Source organism: Somniosus microcephalus, unplaced genomic scaffold, assembly GCF_052327205.1.
Source record: "Somniosus microcephalus isolate GS21.2 unplaced genomic scaffold, FLI_Smic_1.0 unresolved_chr1, whole genome shotgun sequence".
Classification (NCBI taxonomy): domain Eukaryota; kingdom Metazoa; phylum Chordata; class Chondrichthyes; order Squaliformes; family Somniosidae; genus Somniosus; species Somniosus microcephalus.
In genome coordinates, this window is record NW_028225179.1 from 132739226 (window position 1) to 132754808 (window position 15583).

The window sequence follows — 15583 nt, forward strand, 5'->3', positions numbered from 1 at the left end:
CACACAGTTGTGGCCCCTTTGAGAAGCGTTAGGCCCTGGGATTATTCAGTTTCCCGACAGTCCAAACTGGCCTGCGAGGGAACAAAAATCCAGTCAGGCTTTTGGTTTCAAAGTAGGCCGCAATGGGAGGGATCAAAGGAATATCTGTTTCTCCAATGTAATGTTGAGCTCCACAGGCCAGAGTTACAATGCCTGAAAGAACTTTCATTTCAATACCACCTTTGACGAACATCCCAAAGCGCTTTACAAGTACTTTCTGAAGTTTAGTCAGTGTTGTAATGTGGGGAAACACGGCAGCCAACTTGCCCAATGCAAGCTTCACAAGCAATGAGATAATGACCAGATAGTCTGTTTATTTAGTGATGTTGGTTGAGGGATAAATATTGGCCTGGACACCGGGAAGAACTCCCCTGCTCTTCTTCAAAATAGTGGCCATGGGGTCTTTTACGTTCACCTGAGCGAGCAGGCTGGGCCTCGGTTTAACGTCTCATCCGAAAGACGGCACCTCCGACAGTGCAGCGCTCCCTCAGTACTGCACTGGGAGTGTCGGCTTGGATTATTTTTGCTCAAGTCTCATGGAGTGGGACTATGAACCCACATCCTTCTGACTCAGAGGCAAGAGTGCAACCCAACTAGAGCTTTTAGTGCAGGCTATCCTAAACAGGCTGACAGGTGAGACTGTTGAGCGGGAAAAATAATCACTGCAGATGCCATTCGGCCCATCTTACTTCATCCGTTCAGAATGACCCTTAAACAGTATTGACTGTGGCTCGCCTGCTGAGTCAAGAAGGTGGTGGGTTCTCAGTCCCACTCCAGGGACTCGAGCACATAACCCAGGCCGACACTCCCGGTGCAGCACAGAGGGAGCCTCCGCTGCACTGTCGGAGCTGCCGTCTTTCAGACGAGACGTTAAACTGATTTCCTCTGACTGGTGTTTTGTGTTTTATTTTTGGCCAGGTAGTTCAACGTTCTATCGGGAGCACCCGATTGGACAATCCCCCCCACCCCCCCATTTCGTTTACCCTCGGTCTGCTAGCTTTCATCTCCCCTACCTGTGCCATCTTACTCCCAGTTAGTAACAGGTTACCAGCTACATTGAAATAACGCAGACAGCAATGCAATGCTAACAAATTAACAAGGGCACTAAAAATAGTGCAGAGGCAATCGAGTCCCATAGCAACCGCTCACAGGCCTGGCAGAACCTTTCAGTTTGCTGCAGCCCACAGACCCAGTGAAGGGTTTGTGAAGGGGCTTCAATTCCCTTTGTGTCGTGTGGCTGATATGCCTCAATAAATCCGAGACTCGATGTTAGCGAAACAAAACAAGGCTTTTATTGACTTAGAAGGTAACACACAGAGGAGAATGTATCTTCCATCCAGAGGTCTGCCGTACTGGATGTGCTGCAGGCTGGGCCAGCTTACATAGGAGCCAGGTATGGGCGGAGTCCTACACACAGTACAATACAATGGAAATGAAACTGAAACCAACCACAGTCACAGGCAGAGAAATACTGATGAGTGATGAATGGAATGTTTCATCACATTCACCCCTTCTATAGATTTAGTCTGTTCGGGGGTTTGATAGTCCTCTGCGACCGACGTGGCTGTTGTGGTGCCGCGCGTGTCGGCTGGGTGTCCCCGGTGGCCTCCTGGGTCTCTGCCGGGGGTGCCGCCAGGGTTGTTGAAGGGGTAGTTGGTGGGGGTACCGTTGGTCGATGTTCTTCCGGGGGTGATGAAAGAGTAGTGGGTGGGTAAGAGTTGCTGTGGTCGTTGTTGCTGCTGTTGTCGTGGTTGTTGTCGTTACCGGCTGGGGCGACGTCTTTTATGGACACGGTGTCCTCCCTTCCGTCGGCGTGCCGGACATATGCATATTGGGGGTTGGCGTGGAGTAGGTGCACTGACTCCACGAGAGGGTCCGTCTTGTGGCCCCTCACATGCCTTCGCACGAATACCGGACCTGGGGTGGAGAGCCATGACGGCATGGATACGCCTGAGGTGGATTTCCGGGGAAAGACAAACATTCGCTCATGAGGCGTGGCATTAGTGGCAGTACACAATAGCGACCATATCGAATGGAGCACATCTGGGAGGACTTCCTGCCAGCGGGAGATAGGGAGGCCTTTGGTCCTTAGAGCTAGAGTGACTGCTTTCCATACTGTCCCGTTCTCTCGCTCCACTTGACCGTTACCCCGGGGGTTGTAGCTGGTGGTACGGCTCGTGGCGATCCCCCTGGACAGCATGTACTGGCGTAGCTCTTCACTCATGAAGGACGCCCCCCTATCCGTATGGATGTAGCTCGGCATACTGAAAAGGCAGAACAGGCTGTTGAGGCATTTAATGACCGTGACGCTGGTCATGTCTGGGCAGGGGAAGGCGAATGGGAACCGGGAGTATTCGTCCACAATGTTCAGGAAGTAAACATTGCGGTCGACGGACGGGAGGGGGCCCTTGAAATCTAAGCTGAGCCGCTCAAAGGGCCGTGTAGCTTTGATTAAGTGGGCTCTATCTGGGCGGTAGAACCGAGGCTTGCACTCAGCGCAAGTGCGACAGTTCCTGGTCAGGGACCGAACTTCCTCAATCGAGTAGGGTAAGTTGCGGGACTTTATGAAGTGGAACAGCCCCTCTGTTTATTATTGAACATAAACGCTACCGACCGCTGGTCGGTAAGTAGGGTGAAGCGTTTGCCGGCTAGGTAGTGGCGCCAATGGCGCACTGCCTCCACGATGGCTTGGGCCTCCTTTTCTATGGAGGAGTGTCTGATCTCGGGCCCTTGGAGGGTCCTCGAGAAGGAAGCTACGGGCCGCCCCGCCTGGTTGAGGGTGGCCGCCAAGGCAAAGTCAGACGCATCACTTTCCACTTGAAAGGGAGTGTTCTCGTCCACTGCCTGTAGCGTGGCCCGCTCAATATCCTGCTTAATGCTTTTGAAGGCGGCATGGGCCTCAGCAGAGAGCGGAAAAGAGGATGCTTTCAAGAGGGGGCAGGCTTTGTTGGAGTAGTTGGGGACCCATTGGGAATAATAAGAAAATAACCCCAGGCACCTTTTCAGGGCTTTGGGAGTGTTGGGCAGGGGCAGCTCCCGTAGGGGGCGCAATCGGTCGGGGTCTGGTCCGATTTCCCCATTCTCCACCATGCTGCCTAGTATGCAGAGGCGCGTGGTGTTGTAAACGCACTTGTCCTCGTTGTAGGTGAGGTTGAGTTTTTGTGCGGTTTTCAGGAACCTCTCGAGGTTTGAGTCGTGATCCTGCTGGTTGTGACCGCAGATGGTGACGTTGTCGAGGTCGGGGAAGGTTGCCTGCAAGTGGTGGTCATCGACCATGCGGTCCATCTCCCTCTGGAAGACCGAGACCCCATTCGTCACCCCAAAGGGGACTCTGAGGAATTGGTAGAGGCGTCCGTTCGCCTCGAAGGCAGTGTACGGGCGGTCCTCTGGTCTGATAGGGAGCTGGTGGTACGCTGACTTGAGGCCGATGGTGGAGAACACCCGGTATTGGGCGATTTGGTTCACCATTTCTGATATGCGGGGTAGCGGGTAGGCGTCTAGTTGGGTGTACCTGTTGATCGTTTGGCTATAGTCGATCACCATCCGTTTCTTCTCGCTACCCCTTACCACCACCACTTGGGCGCGCCACGGGCTATTGCTGCGTTCAATAATGCGCTCTTTCAGGAGCCTGTCTACCTCGGTCGCGATAAACTGCCTGTCCTCCCAGCTGTACCTCCTGCTTTTGGTCGCTATTGGCCGGCAGTTAGGGGTAAGGTTCGTGAATAGCGAAGGCGGCTTTACCTTCAGGGTAGCCAGACCGCACACTGTGAGGGGCGGCTGGGACCCACCGTAATTGAGCGTGATGCTTTGGTGGTAGCACTGGAAATCCAGGCCCAAGATCACGCTCGCACATAGATTCTTCATGATTAATACTTTAAAATTATCGTATACAGTTCCGTTAACGGACAATTGTACCGTGCAGTAACCCATAATGGTCGATGTCTGGGTTTTATCAGCCATGGAGATGGTACCCCGAGTAGGGACCACCTTTAGGGAGAGTTGTTGTACCAGTTCAGGGTGGATAAAACTCTCCGTGCATCCACTGTCAATTAAACATTTAACCCTGCACCCGTTTACCTCGATGTCCACCATTGATTTGGATAGCGGGTGCGGCCTGGTCTGGTACACTGTGACCGATGCCACTGTAGGGCCCTGATCGAAACAAGATGGCGTCCACACTGTCTGCTCACAAGATGGCGGGCCCCACGAGGTTGGGCAAGATGGCGTCCAAGATGGCCGCTCCCACGGCGCACACGCGGCGGTGGCGTGTTTTCCGGCAGGGTTCCCTCTGCACACCTTCCCGAAGTGCCCCTTCTTACCGCACTTAAAGCAGGTGGTGCCTTTCGCCAGGCACAGGTTTCTGGTGTGCTTCGGCTGCCCGCAGAAGTAGCAGTTGGGTCCCCGACGCGTCGCGGCTGTCGTAGGGCTTCTGGGGGGAGAGCGGGGCCCCAACGGTGTCGGGCTGCCGGGCGGGGAAGATGCCTTCCAAGATGGCGGCGCCCTTGGTGCACACGTGGCGGCGTGGACGGCGCGGGCTGAAGAGTAGGCATCTGAGTTTCTCTGGTCCACATCCAGGGATCGTGCTGTGTCCGCAGCCTGTTTCAGGTCCAATCCCGTTTTTTCTAGCAGTCTCTGCCGGATGTAAGTGGAGCTAAGGCCTGTGATAAAGGCATCGCGAACAAGCTCGTCAGTGTACACTGCGGCTTTTACATCTTGGCACTTGCAGTCTTTGCCAAGCATTTTCAGGGTGCCTAGGAACTCCTCCACCGATTCCCCAGGACGCTGTGCGCGAGTAGCGAGCAGGTGCCTAGCATACACCTCATTCGTAGGCTGCTGGTAATGCGCCTTTAAGATGTCGCAGGCGGCCGGGTACGTGTCGGCGTCCGCAGAATTCCGAGTTTCATACTCGCAGCGTCCGTAGCGTCTTTGACGGCTGCGGAATTGTCCAGGAAGAATTCCATACACATAAACCAGTGTCCGAAGCGTGGCGATGCGTCCGAAGCATGCTGGTCCAAATCCAAATGTTCGGGTTTCAAGAGTTGATCCATTGTGTTGAAAATTAAGTCAATAAAATTGATGTGCCTCAATAAATCCGAGACTCGATGTTAGCGAAACAAAACAAGGCTTTTATTGACTTAGAAGGTAACACACAGAGGAGAATGTATCTTCCATCCAGAGGTCTGCCGTACTGGATGTGCTGCAGGCTGGGCCAGCTTACATAGGAGCCAGGTATGGGCGGAGCCCTACACACAGTACAATACAATGGAAATGAAACTGAAACCAACCACAGTCACAGGCAGAGAAATACTGATGAGTGATGAATGGAATATTTCATCACAGTGGCTATGAGTGGGAGTGCAGTTGCTTGACCGGCAACCCAGAACTCCAGAGAAGCCCAGAATCTCACCACGGGCCTGTTGTGAAATAAGTCAATAAATCCGGTCATGTTTGGCCGCTGATGAGCAATACAAGAACTCAAATTTATACAGCGCCTGTCACAACCTCAGGACGCCCCGAAGCGCTTCACAGCCACTGGAGTCTGTTTTGAAATGTAGTCACTGTTGTGGTGCAGGAAATGCGGCAGCCAATTTGCGCACAGCAAGCTCCCACAAACAGCAATGAGATAATGACCAAATAATCTGTTTTTTAGTGATGTTGGTTGAGGGATAAATATTGGCCAGGACACTGGGGAGAACTCCCCCTGCTCTTCTTCGAACTAGTGCCATGGGATCTTTTACATCAACATGACCAGGCGGATGGGACGGGCCTCTGTTTAACATTTCATCCAAAATGAGCATGAAAGCTGCCGGATTGTCATAAAATAAACTCAACTTGTTCATTAATATCCTTCAGGGAAGATAACCTGTCATTCCTACCTGGTCTGGTCTTCTTTTCTCTCGGGATGTGGGCATCGCTGGCAAGGCCGGCATTTATTGTCCATCCCTAATTGCCCTTGAGAAGGTGGTGGTGAGCCGCTGCCTTGAACCGCTGCAGTCTGTGTGGTGAAGGTACTCCTGCAGTGCTCTTATGTAGTGAGTTCCAGGATTTTGACCCAGCGACGATGAAGGAATGGCCAATATATGTCCATGTCAAGTGTGACTTGGAGGTGGTGGTGTTCCCATGCGCCTGCTGCCCTTGTCCTTCTAGGTGGAAGAGGTCGCGGGTTTGGGAGGTGCTGTCGAAGAAGTCTTGGCGAGTTGCTGCAGTGCATCTTGGAGATGGTGCACACTGCAGCCACGGTGCACCGGTGCTGGAGGGAGTGAATGGTTAAGGTGGTGGATGGGATGCCAATCAAGTGGGTTGCTTTGTCCTGGATGGTGTCGAGCTTCCTGAGTGTTGTTGGAGCTGCACTCATCCAGGCAAGTGGAGAGTATTCCATCACACTCCTGACTTGTGGATGGTGGAAAGGCTTTGGGGAGTCAGGTGGTGAGACACTCGCTGCAGAATTCCCAGCCTCTGATCTGCTCCAGTAGCCACAGTATTTCTGCGGTTGGTGCAGTTGAGTTTCTGGTCAATGGCGACCCTCGGGCTGTCAATGGTAGGGGATTCGGCGATGGTAATGCCGTTGAACGTGACTCCCGCACCTCACTAAAGTTGCTCACCCTCACGCTCAAAGCCCTCTGAAGTGGCCTAAGATGCCACTCGCTATCAGAGAAGGTCCACCTGCTCAGAGCAGCTAGGGGCACACAATGAATACCGGCCTTGCCAGCGTCATCCCACATCCTGACTTAACGGCGGCTCGCAAGTCGTGGATGAATGTCTGCGAGATTCCCCCTAACCCCGCACCCTCCCCTCCCCAACCCAACCCAACCAATCAAGCGCTGAGCTCGCTTCGAGGTTGCCAGAACCTCGACAATCACGCCGGTGCGTGGGGGATGGGACAGAGACTCCGGCAGCCAGGCCGCGCGGAGGGTGAGGGCTTCAAACGCGGCCGATGGCCACGCAGCGTTTCAAAACTACGGGAGGCAAAATGGGACATTAGGCGGGGATGCAAAAACAGGCGGAATGGCATTTGCCAGCCGTTATACCACACAGCCAACGGCACATTCTGCGGCCTGACCTTGAAGAAGAGCGCGGGAGTTCTCCCCTGGTGCCGTGGACCGATGTTTAGCTCTCAGCCAACAGCCGTGGCCCGGTGGGTAGCACTCCCCCTTCCTGAATCAGAAGGTTGTGGGTTCAAGTCCCCACTCCAGAGACTTGAGCACAGCAATCCAGGCTGACACTCCCAGTGCAGTGCTGAGGGAGGTGCCGTCTTTCGGATGAGGCCTTAAACCGAGGCTGCGTCTGCTCTCTCAGGTGGAAGTAAAAGATCCCACGGGCACTATTTCGAAGAAGAGCAGCGGTGATTCTCCCCGGTCAACATTTATCCCTCAATCAGCATCACTAAAATCCGGTCATTGCCACATTGCTGTCTCTGGGAGCTTGCTGTGCGCAAATTGGCAGCCGTGTTTCCCACATCACAAGAGTGACTGCACTTGAAAGGTATTTGTGAAGCACTTTGGGACGTCCTGAGGTGGTGAAAGGTGCTGCAGAAATGCAAGTCTTTCTTTCTTTCCTTCCATGCTCACCCACCTGGCAGACGAAGGGGAAATGCCACTTGCGGATGTGGTACCCATCCAACCCGAGTGGGAATACGGCCGCCAAGGCCAGCGTGCAGCCCACCGCGGTCATGTTGTTCAGGTAGGGCTGGGAGTTCTGAATGTACCTGGAGCGAGGGAAAGACGGGACAGTTACAACAACAACTTGTATTTATATACATAGCGCCCTTTAACGTTGTGAAACATCTCAGCTTCACAGGAGCAATTATCAAACAAAATTTGACACCGAGCCACATGAAGAGGTATTGGGACAGGCTTGGTCAAAGATGCAGGTTTTAAGGAGGAAAGAGAGGTGGAGAGGCGGAGAGGTTTAGGGAGGGAATTCCAGAGCTTGGGGCCTAGGGAGCTGAAGGCACAGCCGCCAATGTGGGAGCGATTATAATGGGAGATGCGTGTGATACCAGAATGGGAGGAGCGCGGTGATCGCAGAGGGTAGTAGGGCTAGAGGAGGGTACAGAGATAGGGAAGGGCGAGGCCATGGAGAGGTTTGAACACGAGGATGGGAATTTAAAAATTGAGGCGTTGCTTAAGGCAAATGGTATGTTGGCCTTCGTAGCGAGAGGATTCGAGTACAGGAGCAAGGATGTCTTGCTGCAGTTGTACAGGGCCTTGGTGAGACCACACCTTGAGTATTGTGTGCAGTTTTGTTTGCCTTATCTGAGGAAGGATGTTCTTGCCATGGAGGGAGTGCAGCGAAGATTCACCAGACTGATACCTGGGATGGCAGGAATGACGTATGAGGAGAGATTGGGTCGATTGGGCTTATATTCGCTAGAGTTTAGAAGAATGAGAGGGGATCTCATTGAAACTTATAAAATTCTAACAGGACTGGACAGACTAGATGCAGGAAGGATGTTCTCGATGGCGAGGGAGTCCAGAACCAGGGGTCACAGTCTAAGGATAAGGGGTAAGCCATTTAGGATTGAGATGAGGAGGAATTTCTTCACCCAGAGAGTGGTGAACCTGTGGAATTCTCTACCACAGAAGGCATTGAGGCCAATTCATTAAATATATTCAAGAAGGAGTTGGATATATTTCTTAAGGCTAAAGGGATCAAGGGATATGGGGAGAAGGCAGGGACAGGGTACTGAATTTGGATGATCAGCCATGATCTCATTAAATGGTGGAACAGGCTCGAGGGGCCGAATGGCCTACTCCTGCTCCTATCTTCTATGTTAACCAGGAGCCAATGTAGGTCACAAGCACAGGGGCTGATGGGTGAACGGGACTTGGCGCGAGTTATACAGACTCAACAACCCACATAGACATCAAGTATTAACTCCCTCAACACCTGCCTACTTACCGCACATTGCTGTTGTAGATGTTGAAGGTGAGGCAGATGAGTCCCAGTAAAATCCCGAGCCCAGCCAGGACTGAGACCGACACAAAGAGTGTCTGGGATATGTATCGGAATGTCGGGATGACCTTCGTGTGGTCAGCGGGCGGGACGCCACCTGGGAACACAAGACAAAGACGGTCAAGGGAAAGGGTGTTGGGTTCATCGTTCCTCTTAGAAAGAGAGAAAGGCAGGGAGAAAGAAAGAAAAAGGGAACGAAAGAAAGTGAGAAAGAAAGAGAGAACGAGAGAAAGAAAGAGAGAAAAACAGATAGAAAAAAGATATCTAAAATAGAGCCTTTCACCACATCAGACGTTCCAAAAAACTTTCTAGCCGATTAAGTACTTTTTGAAGTGCAGTCACTGTAGTCCCGGGTACCCATTATTCTATATATAAACCATCTGAGCCCCTCGATTAGATTCCAGCCTGTAACTCACTCCCAGGTATCCATTATGCTACATATAAACCATCTGAACCCCTTGATTAGATTCCAGCCTGTAACTCACTCCCAGGTATCCATTATTCTATATATAAACCTCCTGAACCCCTCGATTAGATTCCAGCCTGTAACTCACTCCCAGGTATCCATTATTCTATATATAAACCATCTGAACCCCTCGATTAGATTCCAACCTGTAACTCACTCCCGGGTATCCATTATTCTATATATAAACCATCTGAACCCCTCGATTAGATTCCAGTCTGTAACTCACTCCCGGGTATCCATTATTCTATATATAAACCATCTGAACCCCTCAATTAGATTCCAGTCTGTAACTCACTCCCAGGTATCCATTATTCTATATATAAACCATCTGAACCCCTTGATTAGATTCCAGCCTGTAACTCACTCCCAGGTATCCATTATTCTATATATAAACCATCTGAACCCCTTGATTAGATTCCAGTCTGTAACTCACTCCCGGGTATCCATTATTCTGTATATAAACCATCCGAACCCCTCGATTAGATTCCAGTTTGTAAATCACTCCCAGGTATCCATTATTCTATAAATAAACAATCTGAACCCCTCGATTAGATTCCAGCCTGTAACTCCCTCTCAGGTATCCATTATCTATATATATATAAAAGGATAGTGGCGTCTGTCTGTCTGTCTGTCTGGGCATCACTCAAAAGTTATAGAGTGTACCTACGCATATGTTATATCAAAAGAAAGGTTATGATTAGGAGGGTGTCCTAGGTGTATTTACTTTTTGGTCAGACAAAAATTGTTCGGACAGTAGACAAAAAACGTTCAAAATTCCACTCATTAGCAGTTGGCCAATCATACGGGGGGAATCCGCTCATTAGCATTGAGTGACGTGAAGGTTGACCAATCCTACAGGGGAGCGCGCTGCATCACGGGGGGCGTTTCATGGCGTGTGTGGGTGGGGCCTAATCCTTCAAACTGAAAAGCTCGCGGCGGCCATTGTTGTTTGTGATGGAGCAACTCTGCCTCTGTCCGACCATGGGCCCCAGTCCCACCTTCACCCTCCTCCTTCTCTCCGCTTTCTCCCCTCTCTCCTGTCACCCCGGCCTCTCCGCTCGCGGGTTGTTTGCTTCCACGGTGGATGAGCTGCCTGCAGGCCTCAGGCCTCGAAGCCTCGGCCTCTCCTCGCCAGCCACGCCCGAGCTAGGCACTGCCCGTCCCGCTGGGCCCGATTCCAAATCAGCGGCCCGCCATCGCCGCCATCTTGGTAAAGGCTGGCCTCCTCCTTCTCTCCACTTTCTCCTGTCACCCGCGCCTCTCCGCTCTGCAGGATGTCACTTCCGAGCTCTTCAGGTCGGAGGGAGCGGGAGCTCAGCTCGGGTGACTCGGGCCGGGCCTCAGGCGCTACGCCGACCATGGGGTCTCCGCCGCTTTCTCTCCTCTCTCCTGTCACCCCGGCCTCGCGGGAGTAGGAGCAGCGATGATGGGCTGGCGGGGAAGGAGCTGCTGCTCGGGGCCGCGGTCGCTGCCCTTCGCCCGGAGGCTCACCTACTTTGACGGCCATTTCGAGCGGCTGTGCCAGTGCCGGCTGCCCGCCTCCGAGCCCGAGTGGCGCCGAGTGCTGGAGCCTCCGACCGGAGGAGCGACGGCTCTCTCTCTCCTTCCTCCACTCTCTCTCTCTCTCTCCTTCCCCCGCCCTCTTTCTCTCTCTCTCTCCCGCCGACCTCACAAAATGGCAGCCGCCCTTCTTCACCCGCCGGGCTCTCAGACACGGGAGTCCGGAGCGAAAGGCCTTCCACTGCCGCCCAGCCAACCGGGTCCAAAGGCCCGCCTGGTTAAACATGAGGAACCCCAGGCTCGCTTCTGAGCAATCGGCACCCGGCCTCCCGGTGTCGGACTGACTCCGTTCTGGTACCGAGGTGAGTTGGAAGGAGAGGGAGAGAGAGGGAGAGAGAGAGAGTGCGGGGAGGCAGGGAGAGAGAGAGGGGCAGGAAGAGAGAGGGGGGCAGGGAGAGAGAGGGGGGCAGGGAGAGAGAGGGGGGCAGGGAGAGAGAGGGAGAGAGAGGGGGGCAGGGAGAGAGAGGGGGGCAGGGAGAGAGAGGGGGGCAGGGAGAGAGAGGAGGGCAGGGAGAGAGAGGGGAGAGAGAGAGAGGGGAGAGAGAGAGGGGAGAGAGAGAGGGGAGAGAGGGGGGAGAGAGAGAGGGGGGGAGAGAGAGAGAGGGGAGAGAGAGAGGGGAGAGAGAGAGGGGCAGGGAGAGAGAGAGGGGCAGGGAGAGAGAGGGGAGAGAGAGAGAGGGGGGGGGAGAGAGAGAGGGGAGGGAGAGAGGGGCAGGGAGAGAGAGAGGGGCAGGGAGAGAGAGGGGAGAGAGAGAGAGGGGGGAGAGAGAGGGGGGGAGAGAGAGAGGGGAGAGAGAGAGAGGTAGGGAGAGAGAGAGAGAGCGGGGAGGCAGGGAGAGAGAGAGGGGCAGGGAGAGAGAGGGGGGCAGGGAGAGAGAGGGGAGAGAGAGAGAGGGGGGGAGAGAGAGAGAGGGGAGAGAGAGAGGGGCAGGGAGAGAGAGGGGCAGGGAGAGAGAGAGGGGCAGGGAGAGAGAGGGGGGAGAGAGAGAGGGGAGAGAGAGAGGGGGGGAGAGAGAGAGGGGGGGAGAGAGAGAGGGGAGAGAGAGAGGGGCAGGGAGAGAGAGGGGCAGGGAGAGAGAGAGGGGCAGGGAGAGAGAGAGGGGCAGGGAGAGAGAGGGCGGAGAGAGAGAGGGGGGGAGAGAGAGAGGGGGGGAGAGAGAGAGGGGGGAGAGAGAGAGGGGCAGGGAGAGAGAGGGGGGAGAGAGAGAGGGGAGAGAGAGAGAGTTAGGGAGAGAGACAGAGAGCGGGGAGGCAGGGAGAGAGAGAGGGGCAGGGAGAGAGAGAGGGGCAGGGAGAGAGAGAGGGGCAGGGAGAGAGAGAGGGGCAGGGAGAGAGAGAGGGGGGCAGGGAGAGAGAGAGGGGCAGGGGGAGAGAGGGGCAGGGAGAGAGAGAGGGGCAGGGAGAGAGAGAGGGGCAGGGAGAGAGAGGGGCAGGGAGAGAGAGGGGCAGGGAGAGAGAGGGGCAGGGGAGAGAGAGGGGCAGGGAGAGAGAGGGGCAGGGAGAGAGAGAGGGGCAGGGAGAGAGAGGGGGGCAGGGAGAGAGAGGGGGGCAGGGAGCGAGAGAGGGGCAGGGAGAGAGAGGGGGGCAGGGAGAGAGAGAGGGGCAGGGAGAGAGAGGGGCAGGGAGAGAGAGAGGGGCAGGGAGAGAGAGAGGGGCAGGGAGAGAGAGGAGCAGGGAGAGACAGAGGGGCAGGGAGAGAGAGGGGGTCAGGGAGAGAGAGAGGGGCAGGGAGAGAGAGAGGGGGCAGGGAGAGAGAGAGGGGCAGGGAGAGAGAGGGGGCAGGGAGAGAGAGAGGGGCAGGGAGAGAGAGAGGGGCAGGAGAGAGAGAGAGGGGCAGGGAGAGAGAGAGGGGCAGGGTGAGAGAGGGGCAGGGAGAGAGAGAGGGGCAGGGAGAGAGAGAGGGGCAGGGAGAGAGAGGGGCAGGGAGAGAGAGGGGCAGGGAGAGAGAGGGGCAGGGAGAGAGAGGGGCAGGGAGAGAGAGAGGGGCAGAGAGAGAGAGGGGGGCAGGGAGAGAGAGGGGGCAGGGAGAGAGAGAGGGGCAGGGAGAGAGAGGGGCAGGGAGAGAGAGGGGGCAGGGGAGAGAGAGGGGCAGGGAGAGAGAGGGGCAGGGAGAGAGAGGGGCAGGGAGAGAGAGAGGGGCAGGGAGAGAGAGAGGGGCAGGGAGAGAGGGGGCAGGGAGAGAGAGGAGCAGTGAGAGACAGAGGGGCAGGGAGAGAAGAGGGGGTCAGGGAGCAGAGAGAGGGGCAGGGAGAGAGAGGGGCAGGGAGAGAGAGAGGGGCAGGGAGAGAGAGGGGGGCAGGGAGAGAAAGAGGGGCAGGGAGAGAGAGGGGCAGGGAGAGAGAGGGGCAGGGAGAGAGAGAGGGGCAGGGGAGAGAGAGAGGGGCAGGGAGAGAGAGAGGGGGCAGGGAGAGAGAGGGGCAGGGAGAGAGAGGGGCAGGGAGAGAGAGAGGGGCAGGAGCGAGAGAGGGGCAGGGAGAGAGAGGGGCAGGGAGAGAGAGAGGGGCAGGGAGAGAGAGAGGGGGCAGGGAGAGAGAGAGGGGGCAGGGAGAGAGAGAGGGGCAGGGAGAGAGAGAGGGGGCAGGGAGAGAGAGGGGCAGGGAGAGAGAGGGGCAGGGAGAGAGAGAGAGGGGCAGGGAGAGAGAGGGGCAGGGAGAGAGAGGGGCAGGGAGAGAGAGAGGGGCAGGGAGAGAGAGGGGCAGGGAGAGAGAGAGGGGCAGGGAGAGAGAGAGGGGCAGGGAGAGAGAGTGGGCAGGGAGAGAGAGAGGGAGGGGCGAGGGAGCGAGAGAGGGGCAGGGAGAGAGAAGGGCAGGGGAGAGAGAGAGGGGGCAGGGAGAGAGAGAGGGGCAGGAGAGAGAGAGGGGCAGGGAGAGAGAGGGGCAGGGAGAGAGAGGGGCAGGGAGAGAGAGGGCAGGGAGACAGAGAGGGGGCAGGGGAGAGAGAGAGGGTAAGGGAGAGAGAGAGAGAGCGGGGAGGCAGGGAGAGAGAGAGGGGCAGGGAGAGAGAGAGGGGCAGGGAGAGAGAGGGGAGAGAGAGAGAGAGGGTAAGGGATGGAGAGAGAGGCAGAAAGAGAGAGAGGGGCAGGAAGAGAGAGAGGGGCAGGGAGAGAGAGAGGCAGGAAGAGAGAGAGGGGCAGGAAGAGAGAGAGGAGCAGGGAGAGAGAGGGGCAGGGAGAGAGAGAGAGCGGAGGGCAAGAGAGAGGGTAAGGGAGGGAGAGAGAGAGGGGGCAGGGAGAGAGACAGGGTGAGGAAGGGAAAGTGTGAAGGGGTGGGAGAGGGATGGAGAGCTCGCCTCCTTCCTTCCTTCGGGCCGCCGTAATTCAAACTTCCCGCCGACCTCTCAAAATGGCGGCCGCCCTTCTTCACCCGCCTGGCTCTGAATCCAGCCCCTTCCCCGGGGTGTCTTCCTCTCTTCTCTATCTCCTTCCCTCTCTCTCTCTCCTTCCCTCTCTCTCTCTCTCCTTCCCTCTCTCTCTCTCTTGTCCTTCCCTCTCTCTCTCTGTCCTTCCCTCTCTCTCGTCCTTCCCTCTCTCTCTCTCTCCTTCCTCTCTCTCTCTCTCCTCTTCCCTCTCCCTCTCTCTCTCTCTCTCTCCTTCCCACACAGACAGACAAACTCATTTATATGCCCTCAAAAAACCCTCAGCACTGCCGGGCACTCCAGCTAGTTCTATATATAAGCCATCTGAACCCCTCGATTAGATTCCAGCCTGTAACTCAGTCCCAGGTGTCCATTATTCTATACATAAACCAACTGAACCCCTCGACTAATCATCTCCACTGGGAACAGCCTGTCCGGCTTCTGACTGTGAATGGGGAGAGGTGGGTGAGAGAGTTAATCCCCCTCCGCTGGGAACAGGCTACCCGGTGTCTGGACTGTGAATGGGGAGAGGTGGGTGAGAGGGTTAATCCCCGCCGCTCGGAACAGGCTGCCCAGTGTCTGACTGTGAATGGGGAGAGGTGGGTGAGAGAGGTTAATCCCCTCCGCTGGGAACAGGCTGCCCGGTGTCTGACTGTGAATGGGGAGAGGTGGGTGAGAGAGGTTAATCCCCTCCGCTGGGAACAGGCTGTCCAGTGTCTGACTGTGAAATGGGGAGAGGTGGGTGAGAGGATTAATCCCCTCCGCTGGGAACAGGCTGCCAGTGTCTGACTGCGAATGGGGAGAGGTGGGTGAGAGGGTTAATCCCCCTCCGCTGGGGCACAGGCTGCACAGTGTTTGACTGTGAATGGGGAGAGGTGGGTGAGAGGGTTAATCCCCTCCGCTGGAACAGGCTGCACAGTGTTTGACTGTGAATGGGGAGAGGTGGGGTGAGAGGGTTAATCCCCGCCCTCGGAATAGGCTGCCCAGTGTCTGACTGTGAATGGGGAGAGGTGGGTGAGAGGGTTAATCCCCTCCGCTGGGAACAGGCGTGCCCGGTGTCTGACTGTGAATGGGGAGAGGTGGGTGAGAGGGTTAATCCCCTCCGCTGGGAACAGGCTGTCCAGTGTCTGGACTGTGAATGGGGAGAGGTGGGTGAGAGGGTTAATCCCCTCCGCTGGGAACAGGCTGTCCAGTGTCTGACTGTGAATG

At 55.7% G+C, this 15583-nt stretch overlaps 1 protein-coding gene across 2 annotated transcripts in view; it reads right to left on the reverse strand.

Moving 5' to 3' along the window:
• Nucleotides 1–15583, reverse strand: part of LOC147095868 (gamma-aminobutyric acid type B receptor subunit 1-like) — a 162414-nt gene that overhangs the window by 55609 nt on the left and 91222 nt on the right. For both annotated transcript variants that reach the window (XM_085974875.1, XM_085974876.1), the window contains exons 10-11: nt 8941–9091; nt 7612–7744 (exon numbers count right to left, since the gene is read on the reverse strand). In XM_085974875.1, the coding sequence (XP_085831001.1) occupies nt 7612–7744; nt 8941–9091 (284 nt within the window). The remainder of the gene's footprint in view (nt 1–7611; nt 7745–8940; nt 9092–15583) is intronic.